This window comes from Ailuropoda melanoleuca, chromosome 7 (genome assembly GCF_002007445.2).
Source record: "Ailuropoda melanoleuca isolate Jingjing chromosome 7, ASM200744v2, whole genome shotgun sequence".
Lineage (NCBI taxonomy): Eukaryota > Metazoa > Chordata > Mammalia > Carnivora > Ursidae > Ailuropoda > Ailuropoda melanoleuca.
In genome coordinates, this window is record NC_048224.1 from 51,060,761 (window position 1) to 51,083,619 (window position 22,859).

A 22,859-nucleotide genomic window follows, 5' to 3' on the forward strand; every position below is an offset into this window, starting at 1 on the left:
GCTTGGATACACACAAGAGTAACAGGCTTGCTGTCAGGTGATCAGATCAAGGCTAATTATAACTAAAACTATTTTTCGTTCAAAAAGTGTTTTTGTATATGTGATTTCACTGAAACTGAGCGAGACACTTAGAGATACATATGTGACCTCCTTTCAGACGAATGGGCACTAATCATTAAATCAAAGCTCAGAGGAACTCACTGTATGCTACTGGCAGATATCTTATGTTCATAGATACAAACCCCACAGGACTTCAAACTTCATTTTATGGTTCAGTAAGTCTTAGACCAAGTCAAAAGTTTGAATCTAGCTATAAGTTAAAGCAAGTTCAATCTCCCTTCTCCAAAAAGATCTATGCCAACTCTAGAACTCAACCAGAAGACAATGGTCTTTGTTACATCCTCACTTTTGAAACTCCCTGTAGCTTGATGATGTGACTTACTGATCCCAGCAGGTTCACAAAGTCACCCAGCATCAACCACAGCTGTGGGACTGTGCTAGTGCTTCAAGAACACAGGAGGATGGCAGGATTCCCAGACGATGGAAAGGGGACAGGGAATCCACAGAGGGAACAGTATGGCAAAAACATGAAGTCCATAAAGTGTGAGCACATATCTAGAGAATGGCAAGTTTTTGCATTTGGTAGGAACAAAGAGTGTGTGAAGGGGAATAGTGGAAAATAAAATGGTCAGAGGTGGAAGGGGATAAATTCTTCAAAGGCAGAGACAGTATCTATGTCAGGGCCTGGCACACAATAAAATACTGCCATACAAATAACTGACTAAATGAAGAGGAAATAGGGGCACTTGGGTGGCTTAGTTGGTTAAGGGTCGACTCTTGATTTCAGCTCAGGTCATGATCTCAGGTCCTGGGCTCAAGCCCCGCATCAGGCTCTGTTCTGAGCTGGGAGTCTGCTTGAGGATTCTCTCTCCTTCTCCCTCTGCCCCTTCCCCTGCTCATGGGCATGCTCAGCCCACCCCGCCTCTCAAAAAATAAAGCTAAAAATAAACAAACAAATAAATAAATAAAGATGAAATAAACCATCTTCTGCTGTACTTTATCTTTTTTCCTTCCCCAACGAGGGGTTCAAACTTACAATCCCGAGATCAAGAGTCACACGCTCCAATGACTGAGCCAGCCAGGCGCCCCTGCCCTGGTCTATCTTGACGCCTTATTGCTATTCCCCACATAGAACAATCCCTGCTTCAGCTAAACTGGACTCTGCTCAGGTTACACCATTTGGCCAGAATGTCCTTCCCACTCCGTAAAATGTATACACTTCAAGGTCTAGTCTAGAATCTTCCCTGGTCCCTCTCCTGAAACCCTGTAGTTCTGAAGGCTCTAATGATAAGTGTGATAAACATCTGCATTCCCCTTCTGGACAATGAGCTCCTTTAGGGATGGAACATTCTATCCTACAAAGCATGTAGTAGATGTTTGATAAATGCTGTTGGTGGCATGAATGAAGTTTGATGCAACACAGGTTAACCGTGACAGTACACGAGGTTGCACACCATCCCTGTATTTACCTTGGTTAATAGAACCTAATACAGGGGCGCCTGGGTGGCACAGCGGTTAAGCCTCTGCCTTCAGCTCAGGGCGTGATCCCGGCGTTATGGGATCGAGCCCCACATCAGGCTCTTCTGCTATGAGCCTGCTTCTTCCTCTCCCACTCCCCCTGCTTGTGTTCCCTCTCTCGCTGGCTGTCTCTCTCTCTGTCGAATAAATAAAAAATAAAATCTTTAATAAAAAAAAAATAAATAAAAAAAAATAGAACCTAATACACCATTCCTAATTTTCCATTCAGACGACCCACCAGGGGATCCTGCCTCAACAACAACTAGAAAGAGCAGCTAACATTTACTGAGTGTTTACCATATGCCAGACACCGTGCTCAGCACTTTAAATATGCTATCTCATTGAATTTTCCCAATGCCCTTTTCTTGCATATTATTATCCCCTTTTTACAGGTGAGAAAAACGAGGCTTAGAATGTCATCCTGCTAGTACAGCTGAACAACTACATCCTGCTAGTGCAGTTCTTAGGCTGGAGCTAGGAACTGAACCCACGTCTGTCTAATTCCAAAAATGTGCCCTTAATCACCACATAACCCTTTGGGTAAAAATGTTGCTTAGATGGGCTGTGAGTGTCCAAATCCATGGGCCATAACAGTATCTAAGGAGAACAGAATCATGCCTGGCCTTGCAAGAACAAAGAATCAGGGATAAAACCTAATTCTCTTCACTCTTTCTATAAGGCTCAAAGCTGGCTGCATAAGTAAGTCAAGGAGAAAAACTCTCCTTTAGCTTTCTACATCCATCACACCTTTTTTTTTTTTCCAAAGTCCTTTTAAGTCCCTAAAGCCTCATAAGCCCCAAACTTCTCTTCTATTAAACACTTCCCTTTGGCTACTAGTCATTTTTGCTGGTCTCTAAAAAAATAATCAATAGGTGATATACTATAACACACACATGCACGCACGCATGCCCTCTGCAGTAATCTCGCCAAAGCCGTCAGGATCCCACAGTAGGATATGCCCTTCACTGAATGTTCTATGCTACAACCAGGGTAGGGATCCTTGCTGTCAGAGCCTAATTGATTAAACTCTTGGAGTCAGAGCCTTTCCACAGGGAGATTTCAGACCCTCAATAAATCAGGGTAATCTTGTTTTATGAGGTGATCAGAAAGAAACAGTTTCCGGTTTGTAGAATTCTAAAAAGAGCAGAACACAGAACCAGGGCCTTTAGGGTCTGCTTTCTAGACCCTGTGTATCCCTCAGTCTTAACTTCCAGCACTCTCAGCCTTGCTCATTTCACTCCACTTCATTCATTCATTCATTCCCAAACAGGTCAAGCTCCTTCTCAAGGCCTTCCGATGAGCAGTCCCTTGGAGAGGAACATTCTTCCCTTACTCACTAACTCCTTTTTCTTCTTCCTCAAGAAAGCTTTCTCCTCCTCTCACCAGCTCCAGTATCACCTGCTAGCTACTCTTATATATCCTTTGTAGCACCTATCACAACTGTGGGCTACATGATGTGGGGCTCCTCTCTACCGTCTCCGCGCAGTGGCTGGCCTAGGGGAGGACACCATCACTGCTTAGGGGATAAATAAACAAATGTGTGCCAAGAATGAAACCAACCACCTTTCAGAGGATAAAGCATGACCAGCCAAGGGTCTGGACCATTGGTTCATTACAGGTTTGCTCAGAAGTTAGGCTGATGATAGAATTCCCATCACTTCCTCTTCCTCCACTGTATCTTTGCTACTGTTGAAACACAGTAAAAGGAGCCAGGGCAGTTTTGACAATTTACATGACAAAATACCTAAGAACTATAATATTTGATCAACACTGAGGCATCTCTCTCTCTGACTCCGGAGTCAGAGACTGAGGGCACACAAGCTAGAAGAGCCCTACCTCCCATCAGGGAATCACTGCAGAAATGTCACCTGATGCATTACCAAACCATTAGTCAGGGGCTGCAGGGTGGATTCTAGGGCCAGGAGCCTACCAGAGGGATGCAAATCCCCGTGCCCTCACTTAGAGCCCATACAGGGTTTGTGGCTCGTCAAACATGTTTCCTTACTGCTCTAATGTACCAGTGTATCGCTTAATGAAAGTTCTTAATTGTAATTCAATTAATTACATACACAGAGTCCCCAATTACATTTTCCAATAAGACATTGGCTGTGGTACAGGTCTAAATGCACTTAACCAATTTCAATATATTAAGACCAATTTCCCTTGAATACTAATTACTACCTAATGATAAAATGAAAAGGGGGGAACTTTCAAGAAAGGGGGAGAGCAAAAAATGCAATTCATGTGGAAGTTTTCAGCCCACAGAGTGCAATTCAGACATTCATTACTGAAGAAGTAGGTGTGGCCAGGGCACAAGTTTGTCTCTGCTACAGGTCAGCACTGGTTCTGGCCAAGGTACCACCTACCCTTGCTGCTGGCCATTGCCAAAAGGGGCCTGTGGGAAGTCTAAGAGCTTGTGGGAAAATAGGAATAACAGGGAGGGAAAAGGCCACCACACACACGCACAGACTAGCTGTGGTGTCTGGGCACACAGACAAATATGGGCCTGGCCAACACCTGCATTGTGCATGCACATCACTATGTGCTTTTTTTTTTTTTTTTAAAGATTTTATTTATTTGACAGAGATAGAGACAGCCAGCCAAGAGAGGGAACACAAGCAGGGGGAGTGGGAGAGGAAGAAGCAGGCTCATAGCAGAAGACTGATGTGGGGCTCGATCCCATAATGCCGGGATCACGCCCTGAGCTGAAGGCAGGCGCTTAACCGCTGTGCCACCCAGGCGCCCCTCACTATGTGCTCTTAGTACACACAATCTCATTTAATCCTCCTAACATCCCTACAGGATAGGGATTACCATCACATTTTACAGATGGGAAAATGAAGTTCACAGAGAAGGACTTGCCCAAGGTCACATAGTGCCTGCAAACATCTTGCCTTGTCCACTACAACGCATTACCAACCAGTTCACATTAACCAGAAAGCAAGAGGCACAAACACATAGGTATTCTTACATCGAGGACGATGTTTCTGTTTCATTTAAATACTGTTAGCATGCAGCAAAGCAGGGAGCTAATACCCGCATCTATATGGAAAAATCTTCACCAGTACGAAAATTCCTTATAGTGAACATTTTCCCTCCATCAAAGTCAGACACATAACTGGCTTTTGGCAGTAATTCAACCTAAAATTCAAACCATGGACACCACAGGTCATTTCTATTTGTAAATAGAATTTATTTGCATGATCACTTTTCTTTTTTGCATTTGAAGACTGTTGTTGTGCTATATAATAAAAGAGGCTTAAAGCCTTGGTATTTAAGTCACATGATAGAAATTGAGAGATTAGTAATCTGTAGCAAAGCCCCCAGAAGCCAAATGGAACCACCAGAGAGTCTCCAGGGCTGGCACAGAGCACACACAGGAGGAGGGAAGAGCCCACTATGAATAAGCACCATGAAGAGGAACTAGAAACACATCAGGATTAGCAAAGAGTCATTCACTGCCTATGGTTGCTTCCCCCCTTCCTTTTTATTTAGTAGTATTGGGGGAGAGGGAGACGGCGGGGGGGAGCCCAAGTACCTCCATGAAGAAACATACGGGTGTAGACACTCAGCCAAATACCAAATTGTCTTTAAAAGCTATCACATACTTGTCCCCTGGAGCCCTAGTGAGAAGCCTGCTAATGCGAGGGACTCGGGAGGCTCACCCTATCCAGGGTAATGAACCATACATGGCCACAGGCACCCAGATGGTCCCTGCCCTGGGGAGGGGTGGTGGCAGTCACAGTCCAGTGTGGGGATGGGTCAATCCATCCAGTGAAATCAGTGATCAGACTGAGGTAAGGAGAGACTCTTCCTGAGTATAGGAAGCTGCCTCCTCTCCTGGTCTTCAAGGGGAAACTAAAGGAGCTGGAAGAGGCCTCCCACAGACTAAGACCCAGAGATACTCTCCCCTGCCAGAGTCCACTTATCTAGGTGACTGTCCACCTTGAGCTGAGATCTTCCTTAGGATAGCCTTAAATTAAGGAAACTGAGGATTTCGGTAAGACACTGAAAAAACAGAAGATCTCCTCGAAAAGGAAAGGAGATCAAAGGAGGTTGAACTGATGTCTAGAGAACTGAAGCCTATTTGTACGGCAACTTCTACTCAGGAAATGAAATAATCAGATTCAACGGTTGCACTAGACTTACTGGACAGAAGATACAGTTTTCTAGCCTTCCACCCCCGATTATTATTCATGCAATCCCACACAAATCACCCCTCAAAGCCTCACTTTCTTCTATAAAGATGACCAGCACAGCGGCCTAAAAGGTCATTAAAATAGCAATACTTGTATCTCATTTAATCCCCAAAAAACCGTTGTGAAATAAGATTCAACCACCTTCATTTACAGAGGAAACTGAGGCTCAGAGAAGTGACACGATTTGTCTGATGTCAGGCTGCGGAAGCAGAGTGCTTTAAAAGCACTACGCTGAACCACGACAAGGACAGACTTGAGTGATCAAACAGTAAAGACACAGAGTCTGATATTTTGTTGGGACTTCATAAAGTCAGTTTAATTTCAGGCCTGTTTTCCTGATGATGGTAAATTCCCAAGAAGTTGTGCAAAGAATAAGTTGGTTCGTGTTGGATTTTTCTTCTAAGGACCTGGATGGGCTACCTACATATGATCAGTGGGTAAGAGAAAAGGTCACTGGCAACATTTGGCACAAAAGGAAAGTGAGGCTCCGTTTGGTGCCAGGATTTATACAGACGTTCGGACAAGACTGGAAGTCTACCGTTACATCCTCTCCATAATGTACTCATGCCTCCTTCTGGTCTGATTCCAGCTTCTGGCAGACACTTGGCTGAAGGATGTAGTAGATTATCAAACAAGAATCCAAACTGGAAAGCTCAAGGACTTTGGCTTGTCATTTTCTTATTTAGGCCAAGATCCAAGCACAAATGTTAGCTCTCAGTCCCTAGGCAGAAACTCTTGTCCTGTCAGCTTCATTAGCAAGCTTTTCTCTCATAAAGTACAAGACAATTGTCACCACAATTTGTAGGATTGAAAATTTAGGTTATTTTATCAACATCTCAGGGTGGGCTTTGCAATCAGACAGCTGACTTAGAATTCTGGTCCTATCACTGGCTAGCTAACTTTGCACAAGTCACAACCTCTCTCCACAATTAGAATAGTATCTTGTTAGGGTAGCTGTGAAAATTATAAGAGAGTGTTTGCAAAATGTCTAGCACAACGCCTTACAATAGAAGGCCTGAATAAGTGATTTAAGAAACATCTTTTTTTTTTTTTTTAAGATTTTATTTATTTATTTGACAGAGAGAGACAGCCAGCGAGAGAGGGAACACAAACAGGGGGGAGTGGGAGAGGAAGAAGCAGGCTCCCAGCGGAGGAGCCTGATGTGGGGCTCGATCCCAGAACGCCAGGATCACGCCCTGAGCCGAAGGCAGACACTTAATGACTGAGCCACCCAGGCGCCCCTAAGAAACATCTTTTGATGTGGTTGGTATAAAAAGTTATGATCATCCCTCCTTGGAAAAAAAACAAACAGAAAGACTTATATCCAGCCTTGTGGCAGTGTGCGCAATCAGATGGTTTTACTTAGAAGGTACACATCTCTCCTGGGACACCAAAGAGTGGAAAGTAAACTGCTTCTAAGTTCTCTGGTCTTATGACACAGACTTACAGACTTGCCTGCCCTCCATTCCCCTTCCTCCCTCCATTCTGAATCAGTTCCTCCCCCCATCACACACCTCCTTGAGGGCCCCGACAGGTCTGAGATTCCAGACCTCCACATCGGTAGCCCATCTACTCTGTCAGCCACAGAACGCTGTTTTCATTATTAATTATAGTTAATGTTTACTATTTATTATGTGCCAGGCACCATTCTAAGAGCTTTACGATTATTAAAACTTACTGAGTCCTGTCAGCCTTATGAAGGCAGATAAACTACCCAAGAGAGGTTAAGTAAATTGTCCAGGGTCACACAGCCAGTAACTGACAGGGCCAGAATGTGAACTGAAGCAATCTGGCTCAATAGCATAGTCTCTTAAACACTGCATAATAGATGCTCATAATTTAGTTCACCTCTAAAATGGCTTTATGGACAGCAAGCCTGTCCTGATCAAACATACCAGTAAAAGCAAAAAAAATTCTATTTCTGAAATATTTTGTTTCAATCCAACTTCTTAATATGTAGCTATGGGAGAACAATATTTGTTTCATTGGAATTTCTACTTAAAAGATTAAAAAACCTTCTCTAGAAAATGAATAAATTGCTTTTATAACTTCCATTTTACAAATATCAGTTATAATATTCCACTGATTCCAAACCACTGACTGCCTTGTGCCCTTTGTAAATGCTGGAAAGGGCTTCTTTTATGAACATAGTGATTTTAACTCAGAGTGAGACAACTGGAATTCTTTAAAGAATGAAAGAAAATGACAGGGAGGGAGGGATTACCCACTTAAATCAGGTAAAAAAAAATTAAATGAGCAAGTTACAAAAGGGGTGTGTTGTTATAATTCTCCCTTTGGTGTGCCATGGTGTAGTATTATACATAGTTTGAGATTTTAAGTGTCATAAGGACTGATAAACTAAGAGCTACTCTTATTTTTCTTTTTAAGATTTTATTTATTTGACAGAGAAAAAGCATGAGAGAGAGAGACAGAGCACGAGCAGGGGGGAGGGGCAGAGGGAAAGGGAGAAACAGACTCCCTGATGAACAGAGAGCCCGATACAGGGTTCGATCCCAGGCCCCTGGAATCATGACTTGAGCCTAAGGCAGACGCTTAACTGACTGAGCTACCCAGGTGCCCCAAGAGCTACTCTTACTATGTAATCTTTATCTGTGTGAACTTAACTTTATTGCTTGTTTACTTTTTCGTCTTAGAAAGGCATGCATACTCATTATAGAAACTCTGGAAAGTATAAGTAAAGTATAAAGAGGAAGGAAAATTAATTACCCAGAATCTTGTCAACCAGAGACAACCACTATTAATATTTTGTCATTTTCCTTCTATTTTTTGTTTTGTTTTTACATACTTGATATTAGTTTGTATGTGTTATTTTATATCTTCGATATTTTTCCTCTTTAATATTACATCAAAAGTTATTTCTCCCATTGTGAAAACTCTCAGTAAACACACCTTATAATGGCTGAACAATATTCCATATCTCCTGAGATGATTATCCTTTTAATCTGTAATTGGGACAAATTATCTTGACTGTTTTAAGTAGGCACCATGCCCAGTGCATGGCTCAAACTCGCAATTGTGAGGTCAAGACCTGAGTTGCGATCGAGAGTCGGATGCTCAACTGACTGAGCCACCTGGGCACCCCTTGACTGGGTTTTTCTAATGTCACACTAATCTTGTACTCTTTGAATAAACCCAAGTTGGAACTGGATTCAGTTTAATATTTTGTTTAATTTTAATTTTCTGTGTTGCATAGTCTTTATTAGGGTTTGGTAACAAGACTAAGATAGTCTCTAAAAATGTACTAGAGAGTGCCATTTCTTTTTCTATTCTTTGGAACAGCTGATGTAGGACTGGAGTTATTTCTTCCTTAAGTGTTTGGTACAACTAGCCAGTGAATCATCTGGGCCTGATTTTTCTTTGTGGGAAGGTTTCCAATTGTGAACTCAATTTTCAAAATAGTTATGGGTATACTTAAGTTTTCTATTTCTTCTTGTGTCAACTTTGGTAAGTTGACTTTTTTTTTTAAGGAATTTGTCTTTTTCTTTTCTTTCTTTTTTTTTTAAAGATTTTTAAAATTTATTTATTCGACAGAGATAGAGACAGCCAGTGAGAGAGGAAACACAAACAGGGGGAGTGGGAGAGGAAGAAGCAGGCTCATAGCGGAGGAGCCTGATGTGGGGCTCGATCCCATAACGCCGGGATCACGCCCTGAGCCGAAGGCAGACGCCTAACTGCTGTGCCACCCAGGCGCCCCAGGAATTTGTCTTTTTCATCTACATTTTCACAATTTTTGGTATGGAGGTTTTCAAAATAATTTCATATTACCTGTTTAATAACTGCAGATCCTTGATAATAAAAGTATATCTCCTTTTTATTTTATTACCATTTGTTTCTGTTATTTCTCTTCCTTGTCTTTGATCTATTTGATCAGAGGTTTAATAATTTATTAACGTTTTCCAAGAACTAATTTTTGGTTTTGATGTCCCTAAATCTTCTATTTCCTTAATTTATGCTCTTTATTGCTTCCTTCCTATTATTCTCTTTACATTTCTTTATTTGGTTTCTTTTCTAATTTCTTGAGCTGAAAGCTAGCTTACTACTTTTTGGACTTTCTTCTTTCGTAATATATGAATTTGAATGCTATAAAATTTCCTTTAAATACAGCAGCCCTCAAATTCGGATGATGTCAGGGTAAAATTGTTTGTAGGTATTGATCTCAGTTCTTTTCGTTCAATCTTCTCCCACATATAGGCCATTAATTATTTTCTATATTGTGCTTTCTGATGACTTTATGGTGATGATTTGTATATTTTAATCAGCTTTTTAAGTTACCTTCAGTGGGAGAATTTGTTCGAATTACTTGGTCTGCCTTTACCAAAAGGTGATGTGCTCTGCACAATTTTCCAATATAGGGATATACCTTAAATTATCTAACTACTCTTCTAGTGTTAGATAATATAAATATCTAACAACTATCATTATACATATATATTTTTTGCATTTCAGATTTTTTTTCTCCTTAAGACAGATTTCCAAAAGCAGAAATGCTGGGGAAAACATTTTTAGGTCTCTTGATACTTTCACAGTTATATTAACTTGCATTAGTCACTGGTGTTTCAATATGCCTGTTTCTCCTCCACAATAAGGACTCTTTTTTAAATACCCAGCTTATTTGACAGGTGAAAAGTATTCCACTGTTGCTTTAAAATGTTTTTATCTTATATTGTTGATAGGGATAAACATTCTTTGTTTACTACTTATTTGAATTTTTGTACCATTTGGGAATCCAATTGATTTTTATTTCTTTGCATATTTATATTAGATACTTATAACTGTCTGCAAACTGTGGGGATACCAACCTTCTGCCTTTGAGAGTTTGTTGCTAAATGCAAAGATCATGTTTCACCATCCTGGTGAAATTTGTGCAGGTCTCTCCAGCAGAGGCTATCAGGGTCCCTGGTCAATGAATAGCAAGCTGGTCTTGCTTAGAGGGTCAGTGGCATGACTAAAAACTGCCACTCATTCACTCATTCAATCTATATTTACTAGGCTCCTACAGTACTGGCCTATAGTGGATGACGAGTAAATGTTTGCTGAAATAAAGAGGGACAACATGTATGGGTCAAGAATACCCTTACAGACCCGACAAACTAATGGGGGAGAGAGACATCAAATGATCATTGAGAAAAATATATAATTATAAGCAGAAATATATATAATAAAGAAAAAGTCGTATACTCTGTGACAGAATAGAATAGGGTACCCAAGTGAGGAATGGATCATGTTCAGGTGAGGGAGGTGGGGGGGATCACAGGTGGCTTCTTTGAAGATGTGACACTTGAATTGAGACAAAAGATGAGAAATAGTTAACCAGAGCGGGGGAAAGTGTGTTCCTCATAGAAGAAATAGCCTGTGTAAACGGCCCAAAGCAGGAATGATGGTGGAGAGTTGGCTGCCATAATCTCAGTTTTCACGTCCTTGTCCCTTGAGTCAGTGGGAGTATAGAGGAGGGAGTGGCAAAGATTCACAACATGGAAACTAAAGAAAAAAGGAACTGAAGTTTTAAAAAGGCTTACAGCATAGCTCTAGGAACCATTACACTGTTTCCTGCTAAGGAGTATGCAAACAGAATTTTCTAAAACTAGAAGTCTGAACTGTGATACTGACAGGGCCAGTTGTTTTATATAAAAATAGTCTTTGCCTCAGAAAAGGCCTCATATTTATTTCTAAGCTGTTTCCAGGGCTGCTCCTAATTTAAGAAGATACAGCTTAACAGAAAAATATTAATCACACAGTGCTAAACAGGATGCAGACTTTTTACCAAAATGCATAAAATCAATCATTTCACTTTGGGACACACTTTTGGCACAAAGGCTGAGATCTGCCTTGGAAAACAAAGTCATTTCAAATCTGCCTGGAGAAGCCAGACCAGTGAGTGCTCCCAAACACAGGACTCCTAAGCATGTCTGCAACGGACAAAGTGGGCATGGAGCGAGGAGGCCAACGTACTGTTCTCTCGGACCAAGCAGAACTCCCATGCGCTCTGACTCTCCAAAGTGCTCTCCAGGTCCACGGCGACATTGGGCTCACTCTGCTTCTCCAGGCGGTACTGAGGGCCTGGAAGATCAAAGGGGCAGGAGGAGGGGAGGAAGTCTGAAACAATGAATTTAACATTGAAAAAACACCACATACTGGCGAAAAGCTGATAAAGCATTAGGGAACCACTGAAGTCTGTCTGAGGGGGTCTAGCTATCCAAGATGGAAGAGTCTGGGTTTTTTTTTCCATGAGGTTTTACACACTTGTCTGTTCTATTATCAGCTCCGTTTTTGTTCAGCTCCCCCAAACAAGGTGAGAGGTAGATGGCTTTTGAGCTGGCCTGACTTGGAATCACAACATGGCTACATGGTTTCTCAGATATGAGCAAGTAACCTGCCCTCTCTGAGCCTCTGTTTCCTAATAAAATGGGGGGATACTTACACCTTAAGGATTATTGTGAAGATTACAGGTGATACAGGAAAAATACTTAATAATGCACCTGCCTCATAGGAGGCACTCCTACAGAAGTACTTATTAAGAATCATTATATAATAATGACTAATCAATTATAAGCAGGAATAAAGTATGGTTAGAACTCTAATATGACGACAGTCCAAAATTTTTTAAAAAATTTAAAAAGCAGGTGAGGTAAAAAAAAAATCTCTGATTTCTGGGTTATGGTAGTAGACAGTGGCTGCTGATTCATGTTTTTGTTGAAACATTCACGAAAAAACAAAGACATGGGTTCAATAATACTGAAAACCAGGACTACTAGCTAGCCTGTGTCACACAGGGGGTTCTGGCAGATCTTAATAAAACACTGGGGCATTTTATACATTTATTCATGTATTTCTTTGTCAAGCCAAATGACAATCTTGTTCTTCTCAGATAACACCCAACGGGTCCAATGATCAGATTGAAAAGACTGCTCCTGTTGTTAATGGTTATTGAAAAGATTAGAGGCATAAGAAACTGTCTTATTATTTTGACTATGAAAGGCGTGTTTGGTCAAACAGAGGGGATGTGTAAGAGATCTGAGGAAAGCATCAGAGGCCTTCCGGGGCTCCCAGGCGGAACATATTTTTAGATATGTTCTTCAGCTGTTGTCAACTTGTTGTTATTCACATCCAGTACTACTCCTTCACTAGTCGGAGGCATTTCACTCACCTCCTCCATGTCATTCTCCTCCCCTATGTTCTACGTTCATCGAGAGCACTGTCGTGTCATGTCAGTTTCATGGGACAGTCTATCTTTTCTCTAATTGGTATGTCATTAGCAAGACTCAGAGTTCTTACACATGCTGGATCTTCTGTACACTACTTTCTTAAACTTTTACTAAGGCAACAATGCTCAAAACACTTACCTAACTGTTTACACAAATACTCAGAAGCCTACACAATTCACATAAACTCTAGTACACTATATTCAGGTTAAGAGGGTACTGTATTTCAACATTATACACAGTTAAATTTTCATTTCAAAAGTATTTAGCAAATAAAGGTATGGAAACACTGATAATTCCTAGTCTCCAATATCTGTCACCTATCACTGACATTTGTCAATTAACCAGGCATGTTTGCTGAGGATTCCTGATGCCTCCACACTCACTGGGGGAAAGTAATCACAGAAAAATCGTGCCCAGTTGAACTGTCAGAAAACTGGCGAGAAGATTCCTATGCACCCTCTCCATTCCCTCCTTTCATAGCTGTGGGCCTCTTCAAGCCCTTTAGGGGAAGGGAGTTCCCACCGAACCTAGAGAGCTGCTTTCTAAGACACCGGCCTGTTAAACTATCTTGGACTGCCCCACCCCCAGAACCTCCCAGCAACACAGTGTGCCAGACACTGACATCCACCTCTATGAATTTACAGTGAAATTGGGTACAGAGTTTAGCTATAATAATTCACTTTTTTATGATGGCCAAAATTTGGGAACACACTAAATATAACAACAGGGGTCTGGTTAAACAAAACAGTGTGAAAATTCATAAAGATATTAAAAGTGATGCTGCAAAAATACTTAATTTTATAAAGCATGTTTATAATATGCTACTTTATGAAAACAGCAAATTATAACACAATACATGTAGGAAGATTGCAATTGTGAAAAAATATGTGTAAAGTCACAGGGGAAAAAAAAAGACCACAAGGTTATTTCCAGCATGTGAACAGTGCTTACACTGGATGGTGGAATAATGAGTGTTTTTATTTTTCCTTAGTGTTTTTCTGTACTTTTCACATTTCCTATAATAAATAAAGGCTACTTTTATAATTTAAAATACATCATATATACTTACAAGTCCTCTGATTTCTTACTATGCCATTTTTCTGAGGATAACATAATTATCACACATTGTGGATTCTCTAATGGACCTCTCCCATGTGATAATTTAATCAAAACCAGACATTTATCTGTTTATGTAGATCGCTATTTGCATCTTAAGTAACCCTGCAACCTAGGCTTGCTTAGTCTGACTCTGAGGGCAGTGTACAGGGGGCTGGGCTTCTCAAGCTATCTGCCTACCTGACAGCTGGACTGTAAATAAGCCACCACTTTCCTGATCGCTGGGAGTCAAGGCCTGGCTGCATCGGGGTGTATATAGGCTGGTCTCCTTTGCACTCTTTCCTTCCAGTCTCTGTGGCTGCCTGGGAAACAATGACGAGGGAAACCAGGGGAGGCAGGGAGTACTGGGAAGGGTTCCTGGTCCTTAAACACGATGAGCCTCCTACACCACTCTCAAAGCCATAACTGGTATCATTCAACATTACTCTTGTTTCCTGGGTCTTGCAGATAGTAGCTTTAGGATTTTCTCCTTGAAGCCTAATATGATGATGACTCTCACTTACTGAATGGCCATTATATGCCAAGCTTTCTACATGTTACCTTAGTGTATGCTCACAACAACTCTAAGAGGCAGATATTATTATCCCTATTTCACAGATGGGGAACACTAAAGGTTGGCAGGGTGAAGTAACTTGGCCAAGATCACAAAGGTAGGAAGTAGGGCAGGGGAAATAAAACCCAAGGGTCTTAGGCTCTAAAGCCTCTGTGTTTTAAACCTTTTTTCCTCTAGTAAATATAAATTACTGGCCAATTATAAAGAGGCCATAGTTTATACCGTAAGTATAGATTTTTGCAGATTTGTAGTTTCATTTGGGTTCTGAATCACTTAACTTGTGGTTTCTGTAAATTCAAAATGAAAATGACCTGAAATAATTTATTTTTATGAAATCCATACATACTGATTATCCTGTCCAACGGCTGTATCCTGGGTCCTTAAGAAGACAGGATCACTTTATTTTTCCATCCATCCAGGAAGACTCTCTCCCTTCATCTTTCCTTAAGAATATTCCTACATATGCCCAGTTTTGTCATTAGCTGAAATTTTGAGTGTCATTTTCTGCCCTGGGTACTCCCCCTGTTCTTCCATAAAAGCTAATGACCAACTTGGAAACCCATTTCTGAGCTTAGCAAAGGACTTTTCGGGTCTTGACTTTGGGGAAGGCAGGGCGGCTAAGCTGTAGATGAGACTTGAGATCAAAACCCAAATGGAAAACTGCCTCTTACAAATATCAATTTCACTCTTAATTCTTGAGCAAACAGTGGATAAAATATCTCACACGGAAAGACTGTTGCACACATTTTCCTCCTCTGAAAAAGCCAGATGGATAGCTTCAGGCTACATCATGTAACGAGAGGCAGGGTATGTATGAGAAGCAATATAACCTGGTGGTTAAGGGCATGGACTTGGGGCCAGATTGCCTTGCTCTAGTCCTGGCTGATCAACTTAGCTGTATGACTTTGGGGCAACTCAATCTCTCTGTGTCTTCATCTGTAAAATGGGAATAATAATACCTCACAGGCCTATCTGAGGATTTGATGAGTTAATAGTTAAAAAGCAGTTAGAATAGCATCTGATACATTAATAGTGTTATAGAAGTGTCAGCTACCCACCACAGCCTCCTCATGGGACTATAACAATACTAAGAGATCATAACATAGCAGGATCTGCTACTGTGTAGTGTGCCAGGTACTGTGCTAGGCCTTTTATACAGATCATCTGATTTATCACCCTAGGATGTAAAGAATATGAATTCCATTTCATGCAGGAAGAAACAGGGACTTACAAAGGCTAAATAACGAGCTCAAGGTCCCATAGGAAGTGGAAGAATGAGGATTCATAGCCAGGCTGCCCCAGCCCGCACTCTGTAATATGTACAAACCATACTGCTTCACTCATAACATGTTCTTAAGAAATGTCTGATGATCATAATCAAGATTATGATAACCCAGACCTACTAGATCAACCTATAGTTTCTAACAAATTCTTAATTTTCATGCAGCTAACATGGGAGAAAAAGAAAAAATTGCAGCCAAAACCACTTTAAAAAGACAAGCTGTGAGGTCAGTTTCTATTAATATATTTTTGCCAAGGAAATGATTATATAAAATATAAAAAGCCTCCTTCACACTGAACAGGACATAGTTCTCGCGGCAACATCCACCTTTAGAAAGAGGTTTTTTAAAATGTCACAACTGCGCATGAAGCCACATGCCCTCTACTTCACAGTGGATGTGGACACAAAAGGAAGATTCTGGGAAGCAGTTACTGTGCAGTGACAGGAAAACCTGCTTGGGCATTCCAGTGATGTATTTATTGCAGTAATACCATGTCACCGGATGGTCTAAGAACAAAATACTGCTCCGGGCACTTTGGGAGGGATCCAAGTTATAATACCCAGGCAGGATTTTTATGGGATTTCGTAAACCTGAGGCAAACACCTCAGCACATAAGTTTCAAAGAAAATCTGAAGTATCTGTTGGATGGTGGATACATATGTGATCAGTCCAGCTTCCTCTATCCCTTCAATCCTAGACTGAAACATAAAAGGTTTTAGCACATAATTCCTCAAGAGCTGAGAGCCAGCTGAGAGTTGGAATCCAGTGGGAAGCAAATGCAGAAGCCCAAAGAGAGAGACCATTGCCTCAATCGCTCTGCATCTTACTTCTAAAGACAGAGGGGAGAAACTTCCTTCAGAACTCATTCTCAGGAAAAAGCTGCACTTTATCGGAGCAACTGGTTTGCTCTTTTCTATCTTTAGACAGTTTAACATAAATCTTGTAACTAACTGACAGCTTCCCTTTCTCCTTTGCCTGTGAGGAAGCCCAGCACTAAACATGTGATCCAACCATGCTGGCTGGGCACGCATTTCTCTGACAACTAATCTTCTACATCTTTATTTTCTTGTCCTTTCATGTCGTCTTTCAATTCATGTATTTTTATCGTATTATAAGGATGTATATATTCCAAATGCTCTTTGGATTGAAGCGAGATATAAATGAATTAACCTTCACTATTATTGCTGAGCACCGGAACAAGTTTGAGGACCACCTGTCTGATGAAAAATGACGAAGTCAAAGGTTGAATACTTCCATGGATGTGCCTTCATGTCAATCGTTTTCCATTCACCAGCTTAAAGAGCTGCTTTAATCTGAAAGAGCTTCTTGTAGCCAGAAAAAGATGAAGTATGAGCCAGTAAGAGGAAAGGGCTGGATTCCAGGTGTTCGTGCACTCTCAGGGAGCAACAGGGCCAGGCACGCATTCTGGGGAAGTTACTTAGTCTCTGTGTATTTTCTCATCTATGAAATGAGGATAACAGAACCTCCCTCAGAAGGCTGCCGTGAAGATGAAGTGAGACAATCCTCGACTCCTTCCGCACCAGCGCTCTGTGACGGCACCTACTATTGCTAGTACAGGCCGGAACAGAGCCGACTGAGATGAGGTGCAGGCAGACCCCTAAGCCAAGAGTCCCAACAAGCTAACAGCCCCATGAAGGAAAGATACATGATGGCAGGGAAAGTTGGCCTCAAAACAGATGTCATATCCTTTCTCATGTGTGTCCAACGTAGGGGTGTAGGGGTGCAGGGGTGCAGGGTGGGAGAGGGTGCATATCTATTTAAACAAACTTGCTTTTAGGCTACAAGATTAGACACTTGTTCAGCAGCCAGGATTTCTAAGGTTCCCTAGGTTCAGGCTCAACACAGATAGTCTAAAAATGATGAGTAAAGGTCATGGACCCGACCATGGCAGCACAGGTATCAAAGGACAGACAATGTGACAATGCCATCCACGCATCCATACCAACAAATGTATCCTGAGCCTCAACAAGGACCCAGCCACAGAGATGAATGATCAGTGATTCCTGCCCTCAAGTAGTCTGGGGGAGGTGGCAGGACACAGGAGCAAAGGGCCCAAGTCAGTGCTCCTTCTCAGGGAGAGCTAGATGAGGTGCTGTGAAAGCACAGAAAAGGCAAACAACGAACTTCCTCTACCCTGAGTTGGAAACATCTGAGCACAGTCTTGAAGGAGGACTCAGAGCCAGTGAGGCAGGGAAAATACTGCATTTCTACAGAGGGAACAGCATGTCCAAAAGCAAGGAGGTACTAAAGAGCCCACACAGACCAAGAGAAAGTCAGTGTGGAAAAGGCCTCGGTTCTGTTGGGGTGCAAGGGGAAGTGGGCTGGGATGCTTGGCCCAGACTGTTGGTCAAGGTCTGTTAGTAACAGATGCTAACAGAGCAGGGAAGCGACATAATCAGCTTTACACTGTAGTAAGATTCTTCTGGTGACACTGTGGACAATGGGTTGGAGGAGTCTGGTGGCAGGGAGGCCCATTCGAGGCAAACTGTGCCAAGCCTGGCCTGCTCTATGGCAGGGGCTGGCGGAATCCCGAGTTCCTCACTGAGCCAAAGCCACTACTGACAAGCTGATGCTGTCAATATCAGAGCTCAGACCCAACATCAGCTATTCTGAAATGTCTGCATTTAGTGTCAGTGCCATCGCTTATAACTCTTCCTCTAGGGGAGACTATAATCATTTTCTGCTTGATCTTAATGTAAGCACTGAATTATATTCAAGTGATAGCCACTGTAGCTTATACTCCCTCTGAGGCTCAGATTGGATAATTTGGAGTTTAAATAATAAAAAAGGAACAAGCTGACATGACAATAAGGTCACACTTTAGCCTCTTCTGAGCCAATACACAATTTGCTCTCAGTGAAACAGCCGAATATAATCAAATTAAATACAATTCCTATTACAAAAGAAGAAAGACCAAGGCTGTTCCAATAAACCAATTCTCCTGCCTAGTTAAACTGCAAAACCTTCAGGAAAGGTTTTGAAAGCATGACCCATCAGTTCTAATTTTTAAAACTTATCCTTTCAGTCAAGACTAGAAAAAGGCCCATTCCAACTTTTATCTTTACTACAAAGTGCTGTTATCTTGGCCTGATGTCAGGAGCTCTATCTCTCTTTCTGCTGACAAGCAGAGACGAGAAAGATAAGATTGGAAACGAATCTCACTTCTCTGAGTAAATAAATAATCAATACTCATCTAAATGTAAATGAGAAGAGAGCCCCCTCTGATAACAGCACTCTTATCAGAGAGCCAATTTTCTTCAGACATTTGGCCTCAACCAAATCACCATCATTCAGCCCCAGCCTAATGGCAAAAAATCGTAACTAAATTGAACCGATCACCAGAGATCAACTAAGTTCGGCCCTGGCCACTTCAGGTTCAAATGTTTGGGAATGCAATTTTGCCCCCATTAACTTTCAACAGCAATGAAGAACAGACTGGTCAAGGGGCCAGTCTGTGCAATAAACAGACCCCAGAATGGGGGTGGCTGGAGGATGAGAAGTGGGCTTAAGTGTTTAAACAAGGCCAGAATGGTGGCCAACCCCAAAACCATGCAGGGAAGGCTCCTGCCTTCCTGGTGGGGAGATGGTATTCTTTCCTATCATCACAGGCCTGGCTGAAATCGAGAAGACATTTAATTAGCCTGATGATGATGGTTAAGTTTATTAAAACATGTAAATAAAAAAAAAAGATATTAAAAAGCTACGGTAGCTAAAAATAACAACGTTCAAACGATCAATTTCCTCCAAGTAATTTGTATCAGACTTACATCTGACCCAGCAGTGCCGCACTGACCTGATTTTACTGAAATAAGACGCCGTCTACAAGACAAATCACTTTAAAACCACTGCACTGGGGTTTCCATTTCTTTGCTGCAAGACTCAATTCACTGCTGATGAGAGTATTGGGGAAATTATGACCATTATTGATAGGACAGCAAAACCACTTTTACACAGTAGTCTTCAAGTTGACAGAAAGCTTGTAGTGGACCATTAATGAAGGTGTCAGCTAGAATCAGAAATTAAAGACAAAGGCTGGGAAAGGCCTAATTTTTAGAGCATGTTAAGGACACCAGAAAAACAGAAAAAGCAGACATTCATTCTCTTAAGAGTAACAGGGCCTAAGCAAGGATCAGCTGAGGAGCAGGCTGTTTGCCTACAATTAGGGAAAGGAAATAGGGCCTCTTTTTTTTGCCTGGTCCTGGAGCTCCTAGAGCATAGTTTCTCAACACTATGTGCTTCAAATCTTTATTAGCCAAAGGAGGCCATGACTGTGTAAGACAGAACCATTTTTGAGAATTTTTGACTAGTTTTACCATCTCTGCTCCCACTGAGTATCTAATCCCAGAAGGTGGACATGCAGTGGTTAGACAATGGTTTTGGAGTCAGAAAGACCTTGATTAAAATATTGGCTTTTTTACAAAATATGTGACACTGGGCACATCAGCTGATCTAAACCTTTGTGGAGTAACTGCAAAGATTATGTGTAACGCGATGCCTATGACATAATAAACACTCAAGTGTTGACTATTATACTGCTATGCAAATTTAACAAAATCATCAATTTATTCTTTCTTAATACAATAGTGAGCGACACTGAGGATTTTCCTGGCCCTTAACAAAGCACTTTATGTACATTAGCACTCTGAATCATAAAACTCTATGAGGGAGGCCCCATCATAATCCTCTTCTTACAGAGGAGAAAAAAAAATGTGGGGCAGTTAAGTCATGTGTCCATAGCACGGCCAGGACAAGAATTCAGATGTGTGATTCCAGAGCCAATGCTCTTAACCACACTATTATGCCGTATTCCAGAAAGAGCATGTTATAATCTTCTTGATTTGGGGGTTGAAAAAAAGAATTATAAGGTTGAGATGATTTATTGGCTCAGAAAGGAGTAAAGGTGTTGGGTGGGAAATGAGGTGGGAAGAGAGAGAGTAGTTGGTCTAATGGGGCTCAAAACTGAGGGCTCCCCCAGCCCTCACAGCAGGCACCCATTCGATGGGCACTTAAAGTAAACACTGGCTGCTTGCCCTGTTTTTCAGGGTGGAGGGGGACCTCTTTCTAAGTTAAATGATTTACAGAGTCACTGCCTCAATCCACAGTTCTGAAAGTATGATTTCTTTAGGGTTTAACTATACCCATTTCTAGTCTTGTTACAACTTTTTTATTGCGATAGAAAACATTTACTGGAAATATGTTACTGCTATTACCAGGTCATAAAATAAAAAGAAAAATAGTTTATGTATTGCCATCATTTCCAATCATCAATCAGAAAGTGCCAAGAGGAGGAAAGGAAAGGGCGTACAGCCGAGATTTCCTTCTTTGTGTAGGAGAAAATGCAGGAGCATCATAACTCTTTAGAACAAATTTCTTCTTGAATACCCAGTCTCACAGATGGGCTCCCGGGAGGAGTAGGGAGGCACACCTTTTGGCATCTCCCCTCCTCTCTGCAGCCCTGTCTGAATCCCTGTCAGAATCAAGAGCTCTTTCATTGCAACTTCCTTGAGGCCTTGCTTCTCTCAGTGTATTGAACATGCTGGATTAGAAGCATTTCTGTCTATTTGTCATTGTTTCCCCCCCAATCCTGCAAATCCTTGAAGATGAGGGTGGAGGGGCCTTTTAATAAAACCAACTCTGTATTCCCAGAGCTCCAGGACAGCAACAGGCTCTTTGTAGGTGCTCGATAATCTTTGTTCAATAGAACGACTTCAACAAGGTGGCATTTAAAATTGAACAACCTTGACTCTTGACCCAACAAAGGAATCTATCCTGAGAAGCATTACTCCAAGTATACAATGATGTATGTTCAAAGATGTTCACTGTAGCACTGTTTTAAAATCAAAAATTGCACAGTCCCAATATTCTTCAGCAGGAAATGATTAAATAAATTACAGTATATCTATACACTGGGATGTTATATAGCTGTTAAAAAAATAAACTAAGTTAATAAGACATGGGAAGATTTCCATGATACGCTATTGAATTTAAAAAGATACAGAATGTATAGAGTATGCTCCATATTAATAAAGTAAAACTCCAGCTATATACATGCCTTTATATTTGTTGAAAATACACACACACACACACACACACACACGCACACACACAATCTGGAAGTAGTCAAACTGTTCTCACTGTTACTCTGTTAACTAGAATTACCTCTGTGCATAGGATGGGATAGCAGCAAAGACAAAGACTTTTACTTTTTTACTTTACAGATTTCTATCTTTGGATTTTTGACAGTTGGTATATGTAGGTATTACTTCTGTCTTTAAAAATCCGATTTAAAAAAATGAGGTTAAAAAATCTTAGAGGTGATTCCAGCTAGATCAGACCACAGACTGTGTCCTCTGGAGCCACCTGTCACCAACTCTGGCTCCTCACAGACATGGGAGCTAAGCAGCTGGGGACCCAGGAACAAAAATGGCATAAAGCCTCTTCATGGGTTCCCATGGTCCAGAGTCAAGGCATAGGGTGGACCACAGAGGCTTCTAGAGCTGCCCAAAGAAGCTGAGCAGTAAAGGTAAAGAGGACTGGAACATCCGAGGCCAGGCTGCTGGCGCTCAGAGGCTGTTCACAGAGAGGCCATGACTGAAGACCACCGGTCAAATTGTTCACCTGCTGCTTTATCACCCTAGTCTAGACGACTATGCCTGCCCTGTTCTCCTCCTGGATTCTAGATGGGCTGTGAAAAACAAAGGGTGACGCCACGCTGTCTCTGTTTGGCCTATTCAACCTCCCTCTAAGACAGTCCTGATGCTTCCACTCAGGCTTTGAGACAAGAGGCAGTGTGTTCAGAGTCCATCTCTGCAGCCTGGGGGGTAGGAAGAAGGTCTGGATTTGATCCCTGCCCTAAACTCTGTAGTGTGTGTGTGTGTGTGTGTGT

At 41.6% G+C, this 22,859-nt stretch overlaps 1 protein-coding gene across 13 annotated transcripts in view; it reads right to left on the reverse strand.

Annotated features, from left to right (window-relative positions):
- MAPKAP1 (MAPK associated protein 1) overlaps positions 1-22,859 on the reverse strand; it is a 240,187-nt gene that overhangs the window by 48,705 nt on the left and 168,623 nt on the right. For 11 of the 13 annotated variants that reach the window (XM_034664521.1, XM_019796487.2, XM_034664518.1 and 8 more), the window contains one exon: positions 11,748-11,855. The exons of the other annotated variants lie outside the window; for them this stretch is intronic. In XM_034664521.1, the coding sequence (XP_034520412.1) occupies positions 11,748-11,855 (108 nt within the window). The remainder of the gene's footprint in view (positions 1-11,747; positions 11,856-22,859) is intronic. 13 annotated transcript variants of the gene reach the window in all.